At 45.3% G+C, this 17,660-nt stretch overlaps 2 protein-coding genes across 3 annotated transcripts in view; one reads left to right on the top strand and one right to left on the bottom strand.

Moving 5' to 3' along the window:
- Positions 1–1,721: 1,721 nt before the first annotated feature.
- The window catches only part of LOC120041005, a 220,468-nt gene continuing 204,529 nt past the window's right edge, over positions 1,722–17,660 (bottom strand). Inside the window, exon 4 of the mRNA XM_038985972.1 lies at positions 1,722–2,243. Coding sequence (XP_038841900.1) covers positions 1,737–2,243 — 507 coding nt within the window. The 3' untranslated portion in view covers positions 1,722–1,736. The remainder of the gene's footprint in view (positions 2,244–17,660) is intronic.
- Positions 6,878–17,472, top strand: LOC120041023 (tripartite motif-containing protein 16-like). 2 transcript variants are annotated; one of them, XM_038985992.1, is made up of 6 exons: positions 6,878–7,547; positions 7,971–8,066; positions 15,125–15,358; positions 16,305–16,464; positions 16,590–16,649; positions 16,881–17,472. In XM_038985992.1, exons 1-6 carry the CDS (start codon positions 6,951–6,953, stop codon positions 17,399–17,401), a joined length of 1,668 nt encoding a protein of 555 aa, XP_038841920.1. In that variant the 5' UTR covers positions 6,878–6,950; the 3' UTR covers positions 17,402–17,472. The 2 variants fall into 2 exon arrangements, 1 of the variants encoding a protein (XP_038841920.1); XR_005475812.1 differs by lacking the exons at positions 6,878–7,547; positions 7,971–8,066; positions 16,305–16,464; positions 16,590–16,649; positions 16,881–17,472 and adding an exon at positions 9,597–10,097 and having other exon boundaries at positions 15,125–15,174.

Genomic DNA, 17,660 nt, shown 5'->3' with positions numbered 1-17,660 from the left:
TTTCCTACATCTGAATGCCTTCTGGAGAGAGACACACCATAACTTCACCACCTCCCCTTCTTCTTGAGGCAAAATGTTAAATTATACTCATGACACATTATCTTCACACATGTTTAAGGCGATTGTCACTGACATTCACAACTCAATCAACTACACCTACTGCCATGCCCACTACCCAAATCGCAGGCTTCCCAAACACACTGGGGGGATTTGAAACAATCCACAGCATTTATTTTAATGAAGTGAATGTTCCTCTGTGGCTAAGATGCTCCCTGGTGAAGTATTTTTATAATGTTATTTAGAGGAGTAATTCTATAATGTTGGTGAAACATCACGTTACTTTAGGACAATCCAGCATCCTAACTGTGCACTGTGAACGAGCTAACTTTCCTTTCCATTTCACAAGAAGCTGAAACCAGAGATCTGTAAATAATGATGAGATGCTCATGTCTCCGCCCTAACAATGGGGGTCTTAGACTCTACACCGGTTGTAAAGAGGATTCATGTGCTTCATTTGAAGGAGTTATTTGGCCACTTTGGTACAGACCTTATTAAAACATATAGGACTATGGGCTAGGCTACATGAGGTGTGATACTAACCTTATTAAAACATATAGGACTAGGCTACATGAGGTGTGATACTAACCTTATTAAAACATATAGGACTATGGGCTAGGCTACATGAGGTGTGATACTAACCTTATTAAAACATATAGGACTATGGGCTAGGCTACATGAGGTGTGATACAACCTTATTAAAACATATAGGACTATGGGCTAGGCTACATGAGGTGTGATACTAACCTTATTAAAACATATAGGACTATGGGCTAGGCTACATGAGGTGTGATACTAACCTTATTAAAACATATAGGACTATGGGCTAGGCTACATGAGGTGTGATACTAACCTTATTAAAACATATAGGACTATGGACTAGACTACATGAGGTGTGATACTAACCTTATTAAAACATATAGGACTATGGGCTAGGCTACATGAGGTGTGATACTAACCTTATTAAAACTTATAGGACTATGGGCTAGGCTACATGAGGTGTGATACTAACCTTATTAAAACATATAGGCCTTGGCTACATGAGGTGTGATACTAATTCTTATTAAAACATATAGGGCTATGGGCTAGGCTACATGAGGTGTGATACTAACCTTATTAAAACATATAGGCCTTGGCTACATGAGGTGTGATACTAATTCTTATTAAAACATATAGGGCTATGGGCTAGGCTACATGAGGTGTGATACTAACCTTATTAAAACATATAGGCCTATGGGCTAGGCTACATGAGGTGTGATACTAACCTTATTAAAACATATAGGGGGCAGTATTGAGTAGCTTGGATGAAAGGTGCCCATTTCAAACGGCCTCGTACTCAATTCTTGCTTGTACAATATGCATATTATTATTACTATTGGATAGAAAACACTCTCAAGTTTCTAAAACCGTTTGAATTATATCTGTGAGTAAAACAGAACTCATTTTGCAGCAAACTTCCTGATAGGAAGTGGAAAATCTGAAATTGATGCTCTGTTCCAGGGCCTCCCTATTAACTTGCTTGAAATGTATTAGTATACATGCACTTCATACGCCTTCCACTAGATGTCAATAGGCTGTGAGAGGTGAAATGGGGTTCCTAGCTATATCTATGGTGAAAAGAGAGGTCTTGGAATGACCTGACCCCAAATTCCTTTGTTCAGGAAGGCGCAGAAAGGTCATCAGTATTGGTCCTCTCTCTCCTGGAGCTTGGCCTGGTGGGCAGAGTAGACTATGCCCAGGATGAGGCTCTCAAAGCGGGGTGCAGCCAGAGGGATAGCCCCTCTCTGGTCCTCCAGGTCCTTCACCATCTGCTCCATGGAAGAGAGGGTCTTGGGGATGTTGTGGTTGATGCGAGCCAGGAAGGCCCGTCCCTGCCTCATAGATGCCATCTCCAGGTCCTTCACCATCTGCTCCATGGAAGAGAGGGTCTTGGGGATGTTGTGGTTGATGCGAGCCAGGAAGGCCCGTCCCTGCCTCATAGATGCCATCTCCAGGTCCTTCACCATCTGCTCCATGGAAGAGAGGGTCTTGGGGATGTTGTGGTTGATGCGAGCCAGGAAGGCCCGTCCCTGCCTCATAGATGCCATCTCCAGGTCCTTCACCATCTGCTCCATGGAAGAGAGGGTCTTGGGGATGTTGTGGTTGATGTGAGCCAGGAAGGCCCGTCCCTGCCTCATAGATGCCATCTCCAGGTCCAGCAAGATGATGTTGTTGTCTTTGTCGATCTCTACTCCACCTAACAAGAACTGTATGGAGAGGAAAGGAACTAACGATCAGTGAAATGTGGGTAGATAATAACATATGTACTATTGTAAAGTGGCTGTTCCACTGGATGTCATAAGGTGAATGCACCAATTTGTAAGTCGCTCTGGATAAGAGCGTCTGCTAAATGACTTAAATGTAAATGTAAATATGTATAAGAAAGAAGTTTAGGAGTGAGCTGATATGGGTGAGCGGAGGAAAAACAAAGAGTTTAAGACAACATGCCCATTAAAGTGTAGCCTGGTCCCAGACCTGTTTGTGTTTTCTTGCTGACTTTGATGGTCGTTGTCAGTAAGACAGCCCAAACTGATCTGGGACCAGGCTAATAGAAGTGTAACCTCAAACATCAGGTTGGCATCACTGAGGGATTGGCCCTGGGTAGGAAGATCGCCATGTACGGCACCAGACACGTCTGAGAGAGAAACATGTTGTTCCTTTTAAATGATTCATTATGAGAAAAACAATATTGTTCCACTCAGGACCATTGCATATGAACATTTACATATTGATAAAGATTGTCAAACTGAACTTCCACTCAGAACCTGTTGTGGTATTCTATCACATTATATAACATACTAATTATGTAACTGGACTTCCACTCAGAACCTGTTGTGGTATTCTATCACATTATATAACATACTAATTATGTAACTGGACTTCCACTCAGAACCTGTTGTGGTATTCTATCACATTATATAACATACTAATTATGTAACTGGACTTCCACTCAGAACCTGTTGTGGTATTCTATCACATTATATAACATACTAATTATGTAACTGGACTTCCACTCAGAACCTGTTGTGGTATTCTATCACATTATATAACATACTAATTATGTAACTGGACTTCCACTCAGAACCTGTTGTGGTATTCTATCACATTATATAACATACTAATTATGTAACTGGACTTCCACTCAGAACCTGTTGTGGTATTCTATCACATTATATAACATACTAATTATGTAACTGGACTTCCACTCAGAACCTGTTGTGGTATTCTATCACATTATATAACATACTAATTATGTAACTGGATATCTACTCAAGGCATTCAAGACACAGAATATTTCAAATATCTAAAGACAATAACACTAACTATAAATGAGTCTGATAACTCACCATCTAGTAGATTCTGAACCCATAGAGTTCCCAGAGTGACCAAGAGCAGGATTCAGAGTTGAGATTTCACCACCATTTCTCTTTTCTGAACGTATAACTCTGATTGGACGATGGTTTCACTGCTTCCTGTCTTTCCTTAGCTTCTACTTCAAGTTCTGTTTTTATACACTAAAAACCCCAGTGTGATAGCCAGTGAGTTAAAGGCTAGAATGCCACACATTCTTCAACCTAGGAAACAGGGCTTCTGGGCCAGTTGGCTCATAGGTTTACAGTTACAGTTACAGTTTACACTACCGTTCTTCATTCCTGGTCCTACTGGGTGTACAGGCTCATTATTCCAGCCAGTACACACCCAACTGTTCAACTACCGTAATCACTAAGCCATTAACTGAATGTGTGTTAGTATTTGAACCAAGTCAATGACAAATGAAGTAAGATTAGGGAGGTGAGGCAATAAATAGGCCGCAGTGGCAAAATAATTACAATTTAGCAAATAAACACTGGAGTGGTAGATGTGCAGAAGAGGAATGTGCAAGTAGAGATACTGGGGTGCAAAGGAGAAGGAAGAAAAATACATATAAATAAAATTAATAACAAAATGGGGATGAGGTAGTTGGATGGGCTATTTACAGATGGGCTATGTACAGGTGCAATGATCTGTAAGCTGCTCTGATAGCTGATGCTTCAAGTTAGTGAGGGAGATATGAGTCTCCAGCTTCAGCGATTTAGTGACAGCACCACAGATTCACTGGCAGCATCAGCTGAGCTGGGTCGTCACTAGTTACCACAGCCACAAAGTGATCGCCTAATTATACACATTCTTGCTGTTGCTAGCTCATTTGTCCTATTTAGCTCGCTAGATTGCTGTTGCTAGCTCATTTGTCCCATTTAGCTAGCTAGATTGCTGTTGCTAGCTCATTTGTCCCATTTAGCTAGCTAGATTGCTGTTGCTAGGTCATTTGTCCTATTTAGCTAGCTAGCTTGCTGTTGCTAGCTCATTTGTCCTATTTAGCTAGCTAGATTGCTGTTGCTAGCTCATTTTGTCCTATTTAGCTAGCTAGATTGCTGTTGCTAGCTCATTTTGTCCTATTTAGCTCGCTAGATTGCTGTTGCTAGGTCATTTGTCCTATTTAGCTAGCTAGATTGCTGTTGCTAGGTCATTTGTTATATTTAGCTAGCTAGATTGCTGTTGCTAGGTTTGTTATTTCACTTGAAAACAAGATACTTTTTTTCCTGGATCTTTTGTAGAATTTTGACCCATTTTGAGTCACACAAAATCTTGTTCTCTACTCCGAAAATTAACCCACAGATAAACGGGGGAAATGTAGTTTCTAGTAATCTCTTCTTCTTCTTCTGTGGACTTTATGTGTGTCAGTTGGCAACCAACTTTAAGGTGCATTACCACCACCAACTGAACTGGAGTGTGGACCTCAGTTCAGCTTTCAATCACCCACGTGGGTATATGTACCTAATAACCAATGAGGAGATGGAAGAGGCGGGACTTGCAGAGCATCAAAAAAATATAACCAAGTTCTATTTTAGCGCCTGGCTACGCAGACGCGCGCAAGCAGTTTTGATGAAATAATAAAAAAATATCAATAATCAATCAATCAAATGTATTTATAAAGCCCTTCTTACATCAGCTGATGTCACAAAGTGCTGTACAGAAACCCAGCCTAAAACCCCAAACAGCAAGCAATGCTGAAAAACTCCCTAGAAAGGCCAAAACCTAGGAAGAAACCTAGAGAGGAACCAGGCTATGAGGGGTGGCCAGTCCTCTTCTGGATGTGCCGGGTGGAGATTATAACAGAACATGGCCAAGATTTTCAAATGTTCATAGATGACCAGCATGGTCAAATAATAAAAATCACAGTGGTTGTAGAGGGTGCAACAGGTCAGCACCTCAGGAGTAAATGTCAGTTGGCTTTTCATAGCCGATCTTAAAAATTATCTCTACCGCTCCTGCTGTCTCTAGAGAGTTGAAAAAAAGCAGGTCTGGGACAGGTAGTACGTCTGGTGAACAGGTCAGGGTTCCATAGCCGCAGGCAAACCAGTTGAAATTGGAGCAACAGCAAGGAGTCATCATGCCAGGTAGTCCTGAAGCATGGATCCGATGATACCCCCGGACAGGGCCAAACAGGAAGGATATAGGAAGGATATAACCCCACCCACTTTGCCAAAGCACAGCCCCCACACCACTAAAAGGATACCTTCAACCACCAACTTACCACCCAGAGACAAGGCCGAGTATAGCCCACAAAGATCTCCGCCACGTCACAACCCAAGGGGGGGCGCCAACACGGACAGGAAGTCCACGTTAGTGACTCAACCCACTCAAGTGACACACCCCTCCCAGGAACGGCATGGAAGAGCACTAGTAAGCCAGTGACTCAGCCCCTGTAATAGGGTTAGAGTCAGAGAATCCCAGTGGAGAGAGGGGAACCGGCCAGGCAGAGACAGCAAGGGCGGTTCGTTGCTCCAGTGCCTTTCCGTTCACGAAGCTCAGAGACATATCATTACATACAGTATAGAACACCATCTAGAAGACAGAGACATATCATTACATACAGTATAGAACACCATCTAGAAGACATATCATTACATACAGTATAGAACACCATCGAGAAGACATATCATTACATACAGTATAGAACACCATCTAGAAGACATATAATTACATACAGTATAGAACACCATCTAGAAGACAGAGACATATCATTACATACAGTATAGAACACCATCTAGAAGACATATCATTACATACAGTACAGAACACCATCTAGAAGACATATCATTACATACAGTATTTCCTAGATGACATGTATAAATCCTTACTTTATATTTGCTGTACCACTTTCCATGACAGTAGCCTTATTACTGGTTAGGGTTACTGGTGCTGGTACAGTGGAAGAATGAGGCATCATAGTACCTGTTACACCACTGTACTAACAGGACCAATTACACACCAATAAACACACTGTAACGTAAAGTGTTACATCATTCTCAATGATCAGTCTATACATCCAGTATTCATTTCACCTACAGTACATTGTATCCATTTCAAGTCCCCCCTCCCCCCATTGTAGCTAATTATCTAGAACACATTGTACAGTTTTACAACCACGTATGAGTTATTATGGACGCTTATAGTTAGTATCACAGCATATCAGTTTAAGACATTACAACATTCATTAAAAGCATTATAGATATGTACTTCATAGAAACTGTTACCCTTTATATATTCTAACCACTCTATTGCATTTATTCCATATTAAGGGTCCTAACCTGGGAACTAAAATATTTGTTTCCTCAACTTTGCCTGCAGTTTTCTCTCTCTCCCTCCCTTCCTCTAACCCCTCCCTCTCTCACTCCCTCCTTCCCTTCCTCTAACCCCAGCCCTCTGGCAGAACCAGGAAGTTCCTCCCCTTCACAAACTCTCTTCTGTGGAAACGAAACTGATCTGATTCTCTCGGTCGTCTGTCTGTGTGAGAGTGAACAACCGTCCAAATGGCTCAGCAAGGAGTTCTGCTGGACCAGGACCAGTTCTGTTGTTCTGTCTGTCTGGATCTACTGAAAGAGCCTGTTACCATCCCCTGTGGACACAGTTACTGTAGGAGCTGTATTGAGGGCTGCTGGGATCAGGATGTTCTGAAAGGGGTCTATAGCTGTCCTCAGTGCAGAGAGACCTTCACTCCAAGGCCTAATCTGAGGAAAAATAACATGTTGGCTGAGGTGGTTGAGAAACTGAAGAAGACAGGAATCCAGGCTGCTCCCCCTCCTGCTCTGTGCTATGCTGGACCTGGAGATGTGGCGTGTGATTTTTGCACTGGGACCAGAAAGCAGAAAGCCCTCATGTCCTGTCTGGCATGTCTGGCCTCTTACTGTGAGACTCACCTCCAACCTCACTATGAATTTCCTGGTTTCAAGAAGCACAAGCTGGTCAAAGCCACCGCACAACTACAGGAGAAGATCTGCTCTCATCATGACAAACTGCTGGAGGTTTACTGTCGTACCGATCAGCAGTGTATCTGTATGCTGTGTGTGATGGATGAACATAAAGGCCATGATACAGTGTCAGCTGCAGCAGAGAGGACTGAGAAACAGGTAAGACCAGAACAACTTGTTGGTGACTGTCTGATAAACAAATAATTAAAGATACAGTAGGAACTAAATCTGTTTGAATATGAGATCATTCAAATGAAATGGATCCACAAATATGAACACAAACCTTGAGTATATAGATATGTTAACCCAGATTCTCCAAATGTATCACCATTTTCTAAAGTCAAACACTATTATCATTCTGAATGGCCTTTTATGAGTCCAAAGTTCAGTCTCAACCCCCTGATACATGTAGGCCTACCATAAAAACTATAATCATTCACATAGCAACATAATATCATATTGTAAAGGGACTTCCTCAGGATTGTAGACCTTCCTCTCTATGGGTCCTATGTCACATTACTATACTATTGATCTACTGGACTAATAAAGCTTGATAGCTCATTGAAGAGTAATTCTCCACAGAAGCAGCTGGGGAGGAGTCAGCAGAAGGTCCAGCAGAGATTCCAGGAGAGAGAGAAGGAGCTGAAGGAGCTCCAACAGGCTGTGGAGTCTTTCAAGGTGAGTATTGTTGACCAGAGGAGACACACCATTTCACTTCTCTCCTCCAATCAGAGAGTGAGAGGGGTCCCTATCCAATCCCACTGCCCCACTGTTGGGAACAGGTTGTCACTGCTGAGGCAGTGAAGAAAGTAGAGGATGATGGGGGTGAAGGATACTGAGAGGGATCCGCCCTAAATCACAGAAAATAGATGTTGTGGTGGCAGCTGTAGAGAACTATTTGGTCATACGAGATTTGACTTCAGAAGAGTTCCAGGGTGTGTTGAGTGGTGGTGTCCCGTCCTCCCAGGTCGTTCTCATGGTGCAGGAGCAGATAGGGTCAAAGTAGTGGAATGGGGTAGTGGGTTTTTAATGAGTGTAGGGTTAGTTGGAATGGTGTTACTTAGTATTATCATAATTTCTCCTTTTCCCATTTTGTATCACAAAGTAAAATAGATTTATATTATTGTCCAGTTGGGGGCGGTAATGCAACATATTGGATGCCAACCACCGTTAAACTCCAAAGAAGAAGAAACGTTATATTATGTCTATGTACAGTGTTGTAACAATGTCTCTCTCTCTCTCATTCCATCACTTTCGTGGTAGTTGGTTGTGTGGGTCTCTGGTTATGAATGGGGTGCTGACAGACAATCGTTGATGGATATTTATAGAGCTCTGATCAGGACAACAATTGATTACAGGTGTATAGTTTTTGGAACCGCAGCAAAGACTTGTCTTCAGAAGCTGGACAGAATCCAGTATATATCTTTAAGGATATGTATTGGTGCATTTAAATCAACATCTGTATGTGTCTTACAAGTGGAGGCAGGTGAGATGTCTTTGGATATACGGCGTAATAAATTGTCATTAGCTTATTGGGTTGAAAGGCTGTGAGGTTGAGCATCCCACTGCTACTGTTCTAGATGACTGTTGGGAATATACTAGTAGACAAGGCAGTGGTTTTGGTTGGACAGTTGTAGGTATCAATGTTATTATGGAGAATTGAGAGAATGGGTGTAGTAGTGAGATTCTGCTGGGTTCCAGCACATTCAGGTGTGGAAGGAAATTAAATGGTAGACCAGTTAGCTAAAAGAGCTTTGAAACAAGATATAATTGATATTAATGTTCCACTGGGTAGAGGTGAGGCCAAATGTAAGATCATTTTGATAGATGTGTGGCAGAAGAGATGGGACTCTGAGCACAAGGGACGGCATTTATATGTCCTCTAAAGGTCGGTGGACCAAGGATCAAAGGTCACATTAGGAAGGAAGAGGTGGTGTTTACTCGATTGTGTTTAGGACATTGTACATTGAACTGGTCCTTACATCTGGTTGGCAGCATGTAAATGGTTTGTGTCTGGAGGGTATGGTCAATGAAACGGTGGAGCATGTGTTGTTATATTGTTGTAAGGATGTTGAAGAGAGGGAAAGATTGAAGTGTAGGGTCATTGAGGTTGGACGGGGTTGGGGAGGGTTGGAAGGGATTTGGGGGATGGGGGAGGGTCTATTAGAAGTTAATAGGACTCTTGTTTTATTTTCTCAGAAGTACTGAGTTAGGTAGGAGGATTTAGAAATGGTGTAAACTGTGATTGAACACACTCCAGCACAGTAGGTGGCGCCATGCACCTTTAACGTTGGTTTGTGGACCGCCATTATATCATAGAAGAAGAAGTTGGTCTGTGAGGGTTTTGTGGTTCCTGAGGAGGGCTACTATTCTTTTTTATTTTGGTTTTCAAGTATTTTCAGAATTTATTAAAGCCAAAGCTAAAGCTACCCTAAACAATTCAATATATCAGTCAATATATTTTCTCTGTGATTTGTTGTTTTCCCGTCAACCGTTCCATCGCATCTTAACCGTGTTACCGGGCGGGCACTAGGACCCGGGGGAGGCTGCTGCTGCAGAGGCTGCTGCACCGGTAGTGACGTCAGTCCTACTTGTAGCTCATTGTGGTCAACGTCAGCTGTGGCTCGAGACTGCTAGCTAACGGTTAACGGAGAGGAAAAGACTCTGACAGGACACATTCATGTAGATAGGCTATGATGGCAATTTGTGGTAAGTTACAATAGAGAGAGAGACTTTTCACTACTATAGACTTTGGTCAGAATCAAAGCTTTGTTAACCAATACGTTTTTATGTGAGGCTGCCGGTAAGTTACAGTGTAACAGACGTTGTTAGCTAGCTAACTGTAACGGTAACGGTGTCTTTTAAATTCAACATAAGTTATGTGGCGATGATATCTAGTTAACGTTGTACTTAATGTAGTTTTACTATCTGTGCCAGGCTATAAATGACACAAATGATATACATTTACATTACATTTAAGTCATTTAGCAGACGCTCTTATCCAGAGCGACTTACAAATTGGTGCATTCACCTTATGACATCCAGTGGAACAGCCACTTTACAATAGTGCATCTAAATCTTTTAAGGGGGGGGGGGGGGGGGGGGGGGTCAGAAGGATTGCTTTATCCTATCCTAGGTATTCCTTGAAGAGGTGGGGTTTCAGGTGTCTCCGGAAGGTGGTGATTGACTCCGCTGTCCTGGCGTCGTGAGGGAGTTTGTTCCACCATTGGGGTGCCAGAGCAGCGAACAGTTTTGACTGGGCTGAGCGGGAACTGTACTTCCTCAGTGGTAGGGAGGCGAGCAGGCCAGAGGTGGATGAACGCAGTGCCCTTGTTTGGGTGTAGGGCCTGATCAGAGCCTGAAGGTACGGAGGTGCCGTTCCCCTCACAGCTCCGTAGGCAAGCACCATGGTCTTGTAGCGGATGCGAGCTTCAACTGGAAGCCAGTGGAGAGAGCGGAGGAGCGGGGTGACGTGAGAGAACTTGGGAAGGTTGAACACCAGACGGGCTGCGGCGTTCTGGATGAGTTGTAGGGGTTTAATGGCACAGGCAGGGAGCCCAGCCAACAGCGAGTTGCAGTAATCCAGACGGGAGATGACAAGTGCCTGGATTAGGACCTGCGCCGCTTCCTGTGTGAGGCAGGGTCGTACTCTGCGGATGTTGTAGAGCATGAACCTACAGGAACTGGCCACCGCCTTGATGTTAGTTGAGAACGACAGGGTGTTGTCCAGGATCACGCCAAGGTTCTTAGCGCTCTGGGAGGAGGACACAATGGAGTTGTCAACCGTGATGGCGAGATCATGGAACGGGCAGTCCTTCCCCGGGAGGAAGAGCAGCTCCGTCTTGCCGAGGTTCAGCTTGAGGTGGTGATCCGTCATCCACACTGATATGTCTGCCAGACATGCAGAGATGCGATTCGCCACCTGGTCATCAGAAGGGGGAAAGGAGAAGATTAATTGTGTGTCGTCTGCATAGCAATGATAGGAGAGACCATGTGAGGTTATGACAGAGCCAAGTGACTTGGTGTATAGCGAGAATAGGAGAGGGCCTAGAACAGAGCCCTGGGGGACACCAGTGGTGAGAGCGCGTGGTGAGGAGACAGATTCTCGCCACGCCACCTGGTAGGAGCGACCTGTCAGGTAGGACGCAATCCAAGCGTGGGCCGCGCCGGAGATGCCCAACTCGGAGAGGGTGGAGAGGAGGATCTGATGGTTCACAGTATCGAAGGCAGCCGATAGGTCTAGAAGGATGAGAGCAGAGGAGAGAGAGTTAGCTTTAGCAGTGCGGAGCGCCTCCGTGATACAGAGAAGAGCAGTCTCAGTTGAATGACTAGTCTTGAAACCTGACTGATTTGGATCAAGAAGGTCATTCTGAGAGAGATAGCAGGAGAGCTGGCCAAGGACGGCACGTTCAAGAGTTTTGGAGAGAAAAGAAAGAAGGGATACTGGTCTGTAGTTGTTGACATCGGAGGGATCGAGTGTAGGTTTTTTCAGAAGGGGTGCAACTCTCGCTCTCTTGAAGACGGAAGGGACGTAGCCAGCGGTCAAGGATGAGTTGATGAGCGAGGTGAGGTAAGGGAGAAGGTCTCCGGAAATGGTCTGGAGAAGAGAGGAGGGGATAGGGTCAAGCGGGCAGGTTGTTGGGCGGCCGGCCGTCACAAGACGCGAGATTTCATCTGGAGAGAGAGGGGAGAAAGAGGTCAGAGCACAGGGTAGGGCAGTGTGAGCAGAACCAGCGGTGTCGTTTGACTTAGCAAACGAGGATCGGATGTCGTCGACCTTCTTTTCGAAATGGTTGACGAAGTCGTCTGCAGAGAGGGAGGAGGGGGGGGGAGGGGGAGGAGGATTCAGGAGGGAGGAGAAGGTGGCAAAGAGCTTCCTAGGGTTAGAGGCAGATGCTTGGAATTTAGAGTGGTAGAAAGTGGCTTTAGCAGCAGAGACAGAAGAGGAAAATGTAGAGAGGAGGGAGTGAAAGGATGCCAGGTCCGCAGGGAGGCGAGTTTTCCTCCATTTCCGCTCGGCTGCCCGGAGCCCTGTTCTGTGAGCTCGCAATGAGTCGTCGAGCCACGGAGCGGGAGGGGAGGACCGAGCCGGCCTGGAGGATAGGGGACATAGAGAGTCAAAGGATGCAGAAAGGGAGGAGAGGAGGGTTGAGGAGGCAGAATCAGGAGATAGGTTGGAGAAGGTTTGAGCAGAGGGAAGAGATGATAGGATGGAAGAGGAGAGAGTAGCGGGGGAGAGAGAGCGAAGGTTGGGACGGCGCGATACCATCCGAGTAGGGGCAGTGTGGGAAGTGTTGGATGAGAGCGAGAGGGAAAAGGATACAAGGTAGTGGTCGGAGACTTGGAGGGGAGTTGCAATGAGGTTAGTGGAAGAACAGCATCTGGTAAAGATGAGGTCAAGCGTATTGCCTGCCTTGTGAGTAGGGGGGGAAGGTGAGAGGGTGAGGTCAAAAGAGGAGAGGAGTGGAAAGAAGGAGGCAGAGAGGAATGAGTCAAAGGTAGACGTGGGGAGGTTAAAGTCACCCAGAACTGTGAGAGGTGAGCCGTCCTCAGGAAAGGAGCTTATCAAGGCATCAAGCTCATTGATGAACTCTCCGAGGGAACCTGGAGGGCGATAAATGATAAGGATGTTAAGCTTGAAAGGGCTGGTAACTGTGACAGCATGGAATTCAAAGGAGGCGATAGACAGATGGGTAAGGGGAGAAAGAGAGAATGACCACTTGGGAGAGATGAGGATCCCGGTGCCACCACCCCGCTGACCAGAAGCTCTCGGGGTGTGCGAGAACACGTGGGCAGACGAAGAGAGAGCAGTAGGAGTAGCAGTGTTATCTGTGGTGAGCCATGTTTCCGTCAGTGCCAAGAAGTCGAGGGACTGGAGGGAAGCATAGGCTGAGATGAGCTCTGCCTTGTTGGCCGCAGATCGGCAGTTCCAGAGGCTACCGGAGACCTGGAACTCCACGTGGGTCGTGCGGGCTGGGACCACCAGGTTAGGGTGGCCGCGGCCACGCGGTGTGAAGCGTTTGTATGGTCTGTGCAGAGAGGAGAGAACAGGGATAGACAGACACATAGTTGACAGGCTACAGAAGAGGCTACGCTAATGCAAAGGAGATTAGAATGACAAGTGGACTACACGTCTCGAATGTTCAGAAAGTTAAGCTTACGTTGCAAAAAAAAATAAAAAATCTTATTGACTAAAATGATATAGTACTGCTGGCTGGTGAAGTAGGCTGGCTAGCAGTGGCTGCGTTGTTGAAAGTGTAGCTGGCTAGGTAACCTCGATAATTTCTCTAAATTTCTCTAAACTACACAATTATCTTGGATACAAGGACAGCAAAGACAACTATGTACAACTATCTAGTTAACTTTGTATTTAATGTAGTTTTACTATCTGTGCCAGGCTATAAATGACACAAATGATATCTAGTTAACTTTGTATTTAATGTAGTTTTACTATCTGTGCCAGGCTATAAATGACACAAATGATATCTAGTTAACGTTGTATTTGATGTAGTTTTACTATCTGTGCCAGGCTAGAAATGAGACAAATTATATCTAGATAACGTTGTATTTAATGTAGTTTTACTATCTGTGCCAGGCTATAAATGACACAAATGATATCTAGTTAACGTTGTATTTAATGTAGTTTTACTATCTGAGAGAGGAGTGAGAAGAGGTGTTCTGTACCTGCCTGTCCAGGAGGGAGGAGAGTAGAGCAGGACCAAGAGGTGTTCTGTACCTGCCTGTCCAGGAGGGAGGAGAGTAGAGCAGGACCAAGAGGTGTTCTGTACCTGCCTGTCCAGGAGGGAGGAGAGTAGAGCAGGACCAAGAGGTGTTCTGTACCTGTCTGTCCAGGAGGGGGGAGAGTAGAGCAGGACCAAGAGGTGTTCTGTACCTGTCTGTCCAGGAGGGAGGAGAGTAGAGCAGGACCAAGAGGTGTTCTGTACCTGTCTGTCCAGGAGGGAGGAGAGTAGAGCAGGACCAAGAGGTGTTCTGTACCTGCCTGTCCAGGAGGGAGGAGAGTAGAGCAGGACCAAGAGGTGTTAAGTACCTGTCTGTCCAGGAGGGGGGAGAGTAGAGCAGGACCAAGAGGTGTTAAGTACCTGTCTGTCCAGGAGGGAGGAGAGTAGAGCAGGACCAAGAGGTGTTCTGTACCTGCCTGTCCAGGAGGGAGGAGAGTAGAGCAGGACCAAGAGGTGTTCTGTACCTGTCTGTCCAGGAGGGAGGAGAGTAGAGCAGGACCAAGAGGTGTTCTGTACCTGCCTGTCCAGGAGGGGGGAGAGTAGAGCAGGACCAAGAGGTGTTCTGTACCTGTCTGTCCAGGAGGGAGGAGAGTAGAGCAGGACCAAGAGGTGTTCTGTACCTGCCTGTCCAGGAGGGGGGAGAGTAGAGCAGGACCAAGAGGTGTTCTGTACCTGTCTGTCCAGGAGGGAGGAGAGTAGAGCAGGACCAAGAGGTGTTCTGTACCTGCCTGTCCAGGAGGGGGGAGAGTAGAGCAGGACCAAGAGGTGTTCTGTACCCGTCTGTCCAGGAGGGGGGACAAGGCGTTCTGACTCAATGAGGTGCAGAGAGGCTACTGTACCTACTGTCTCTCTCTCTCTCTGTCTCTCTCTCTCTCTCTCTATCTCTGTCTCTGTCTCTCTCTTTTTCTCTCTCTCTGTCTCTCTCTCTTTGTCTCTCTCTCTCTGTCTCTCTCTCTCTCTCTCTCTCTCTCTCTCTGTCTCTCTCTCTCTCAACAGCGCTCTGCACAGGCAGCAGTGGAGGACAGTGATCAGATCTTTACTGAGCTGATCTGCTCCATTGAGAGAAGGAGCTCTGAGGTGAAGGAGCTGATCAGAGCCCAAGAGAAGGCTCAAGTGAGTCAAGCTGAAGGACTCCTGGAGCAACTGAAGCAGGAGATAGCTGAGCTGAGGAAGAGAAGCACTGAGCTGGAGAAGCTCTCACACACAGAGGATCACATCCATTTCCTCCAGGTAACTAAACTGTCTTGTTACATGTGATATGAAATTAACTTCATGTGAAACTATTCATCTACATCATTAAGTTGTCCTGTCTCTCTCTCTGTCCCTGTCTCTCTCTCTCTCTCTCTCTCTCTCTCTCTGTCCGTCCCTATCTCTCTCTGTCCGTCCCTATCTCTCTCTGTCCGTCCCTCTCTCTCTCTCTGTCCGTCCCTCTCTCTCTCTCTGTCCGTCCCTCTCTCTCTCTCTGTCCGTCCCTCTCTCTCTCTCTGTCCGTCCCTCTCTCTCTCTCTCTGTCCGAGCCTCTCTCTCTCTCTCTCCGTCCCACTCTCTCCCTCTGTCTCTCTCTTTCTCTACCTCTGTCCCTCTGTCAATTCAATTCAATTCAATTCAATTCAATTCAATTCAATTCAAGGGGCTTTATTGGCATGGGAAACATGTGTTAACATTGCCAAAGCAAGTGAGGTAGATAATATACAAAAGTCAAATAAACAATAAAAATGAACAGTAAACATTACACATACAGAAGTTTCAAAACAATAAAGACATTACAAATGTCATATTATATATATGCAGTGTTGTAACAATGTACAAATGGTTAAAGCACACAAGTTAAAATAAATAAACATAAATATGGGTTGTATTTACAATGGTGTTTGTTCTTCACTGGTTGCCCTTTTCTTGTGGCAACAGGTCACAAATTTTCTCTACCTCTGTCCCTCTGTCCGTCTCTGTCCCTCCCCCTCTTTGTCCTTCTCTGTCCCCCTCTCTCTCTCTCTGTCCCTCTCTCGCTCTCCCTCTCTATCTCTCTGTCCCTCTCTCTCTCTCTCTTTATGTCTCTGTCCCTCTCCCTCTCTGTCCCTCGCTCTCCCTCTCTCTCTGTCCCTCTCTCTCTCTCTGTCCCTCTCTCTCTCTCTCTCTCTCTCTCCCCCTCTCTCTCTCTCTCTCTCTCTCTCTCCAGAGTTATCAGTCTCTCTCCAGTATCAGTGTATCTTCAGACTTACCCAGCATCGTTGTCCGTCCTCTTCAGTACTTTGGAGATGTGAGTAAGACTGTGTCTGAACTGAGAGAGAACCTAGAAGACTTCCTTAAAGGAGAATGGACCAAGATCTCCACTACAGGTGTGTTGAAAACAATAAGAACATCAACTTTAGACCATTGAAAGTTCCCTACTAGTCATATACATGTGGAATATGGTCTGATGATAACATTCCCTCTCTCTGTCAATGTGTTTGTGTGTCTGTAGTGAATCTAGTGGATGTTGTACTGCCTCCAGAGCCCAAGACCAGAGAACAGTTGTTACAATGTGAGTCTCTTTATTGTGAAGTAACTAACAGTCTCTTTTTACTGACACTCCTAACAATCCCTCTAGAAATATATAGCAATAGTAGATCTAATCAAAGACTGGGTATCTATCTGACTCCTCATATTTCTCTGATTTGATCTCTGCTGTGCTCTAATCAAAGACAGGGTAGATACAGTATCTGACTTAACTTATTGTTCTGACTCCCCTCATTGGTCTCTGCTCTTCTCCCAGATTCCTGTCAGCTCACACTGGACCCAAACACAGCACACACACACCTCTCTCTGTCTGAAGGGAACAGAAAGGTGAAACGTACACGCCAAGTCCAACCATATCCTGACCATCCAGACAGATTCACCAACAACTACTGTCAGGTTCTGTGTAGAGAGGGTCTGTCTGGACGCTGTTACTGGGAGGTGGAGTGGACTGGGGAGTGGGTTATTACAGCAGTCTCATATAAAGACATCAGCAGAACAGAGACAGGAAACGGTAATATATTTGGATACAATAACAAGTCCTGGAGTTTAAAGTGCTCTAGAAGTGATTATTGTTTCATACACAATAATTTTGGGACTAAAGTATCAGGCCCTCAGTCCTCCAGAGTAGGAGTGTACCTGGATCACAAGGCAGGTACTCTGTCCTTCTACAGTGTCTCTGACACAATGACCCTCCTCCACAGAGTCCAGACCACATTCACTCAGCCCCTCTATCCTGGGTTTTGTCTCGATGGTACTGCTGAGCTGGTTAAACTGTAGTAGGGTCCACATAGATACTAGTCATGCTGGTGTAGTCTATAGCTGAGCTGGTTAAACTGTAGTAGGGTCCACATAGATACTAGTCATGCTGGTGTAGTCTATAGCTGAGCTGGTTAAACTGTAGTAGGGTCCACATAGATACTAGTCATGCTGGTGTAGTCTATAGCTGAGCTGGTTAAACTGTAGTAGGGTCCACATAGATACTAGTCATGCTGGTGTAGTCTATAGCTGAGCTGGTTAAACTGTAGTAGGGTCCACA

This window comes from Salvelinus namaycush, unplaced genomic scaffold (assembly GCF_016432855.1).
Source record: "Salvelinus namaycush isolate Seneca unplaced genomic scaffold, SaNama_1.0 Scaffold4, whole genome shotgun sequence".
Lineage (NCBI taxonomy): Eukaryota > Metazoa > Chordata > Actinopteri > Salmoniformes > Salmonidae > Salvelinus > Salvelinus namaycush.
The sequence above is the reverse complement of the archived record's forward strand: the minus strand, read 5'-3'. Positions and strand labels throughout refer to the sequence as shown.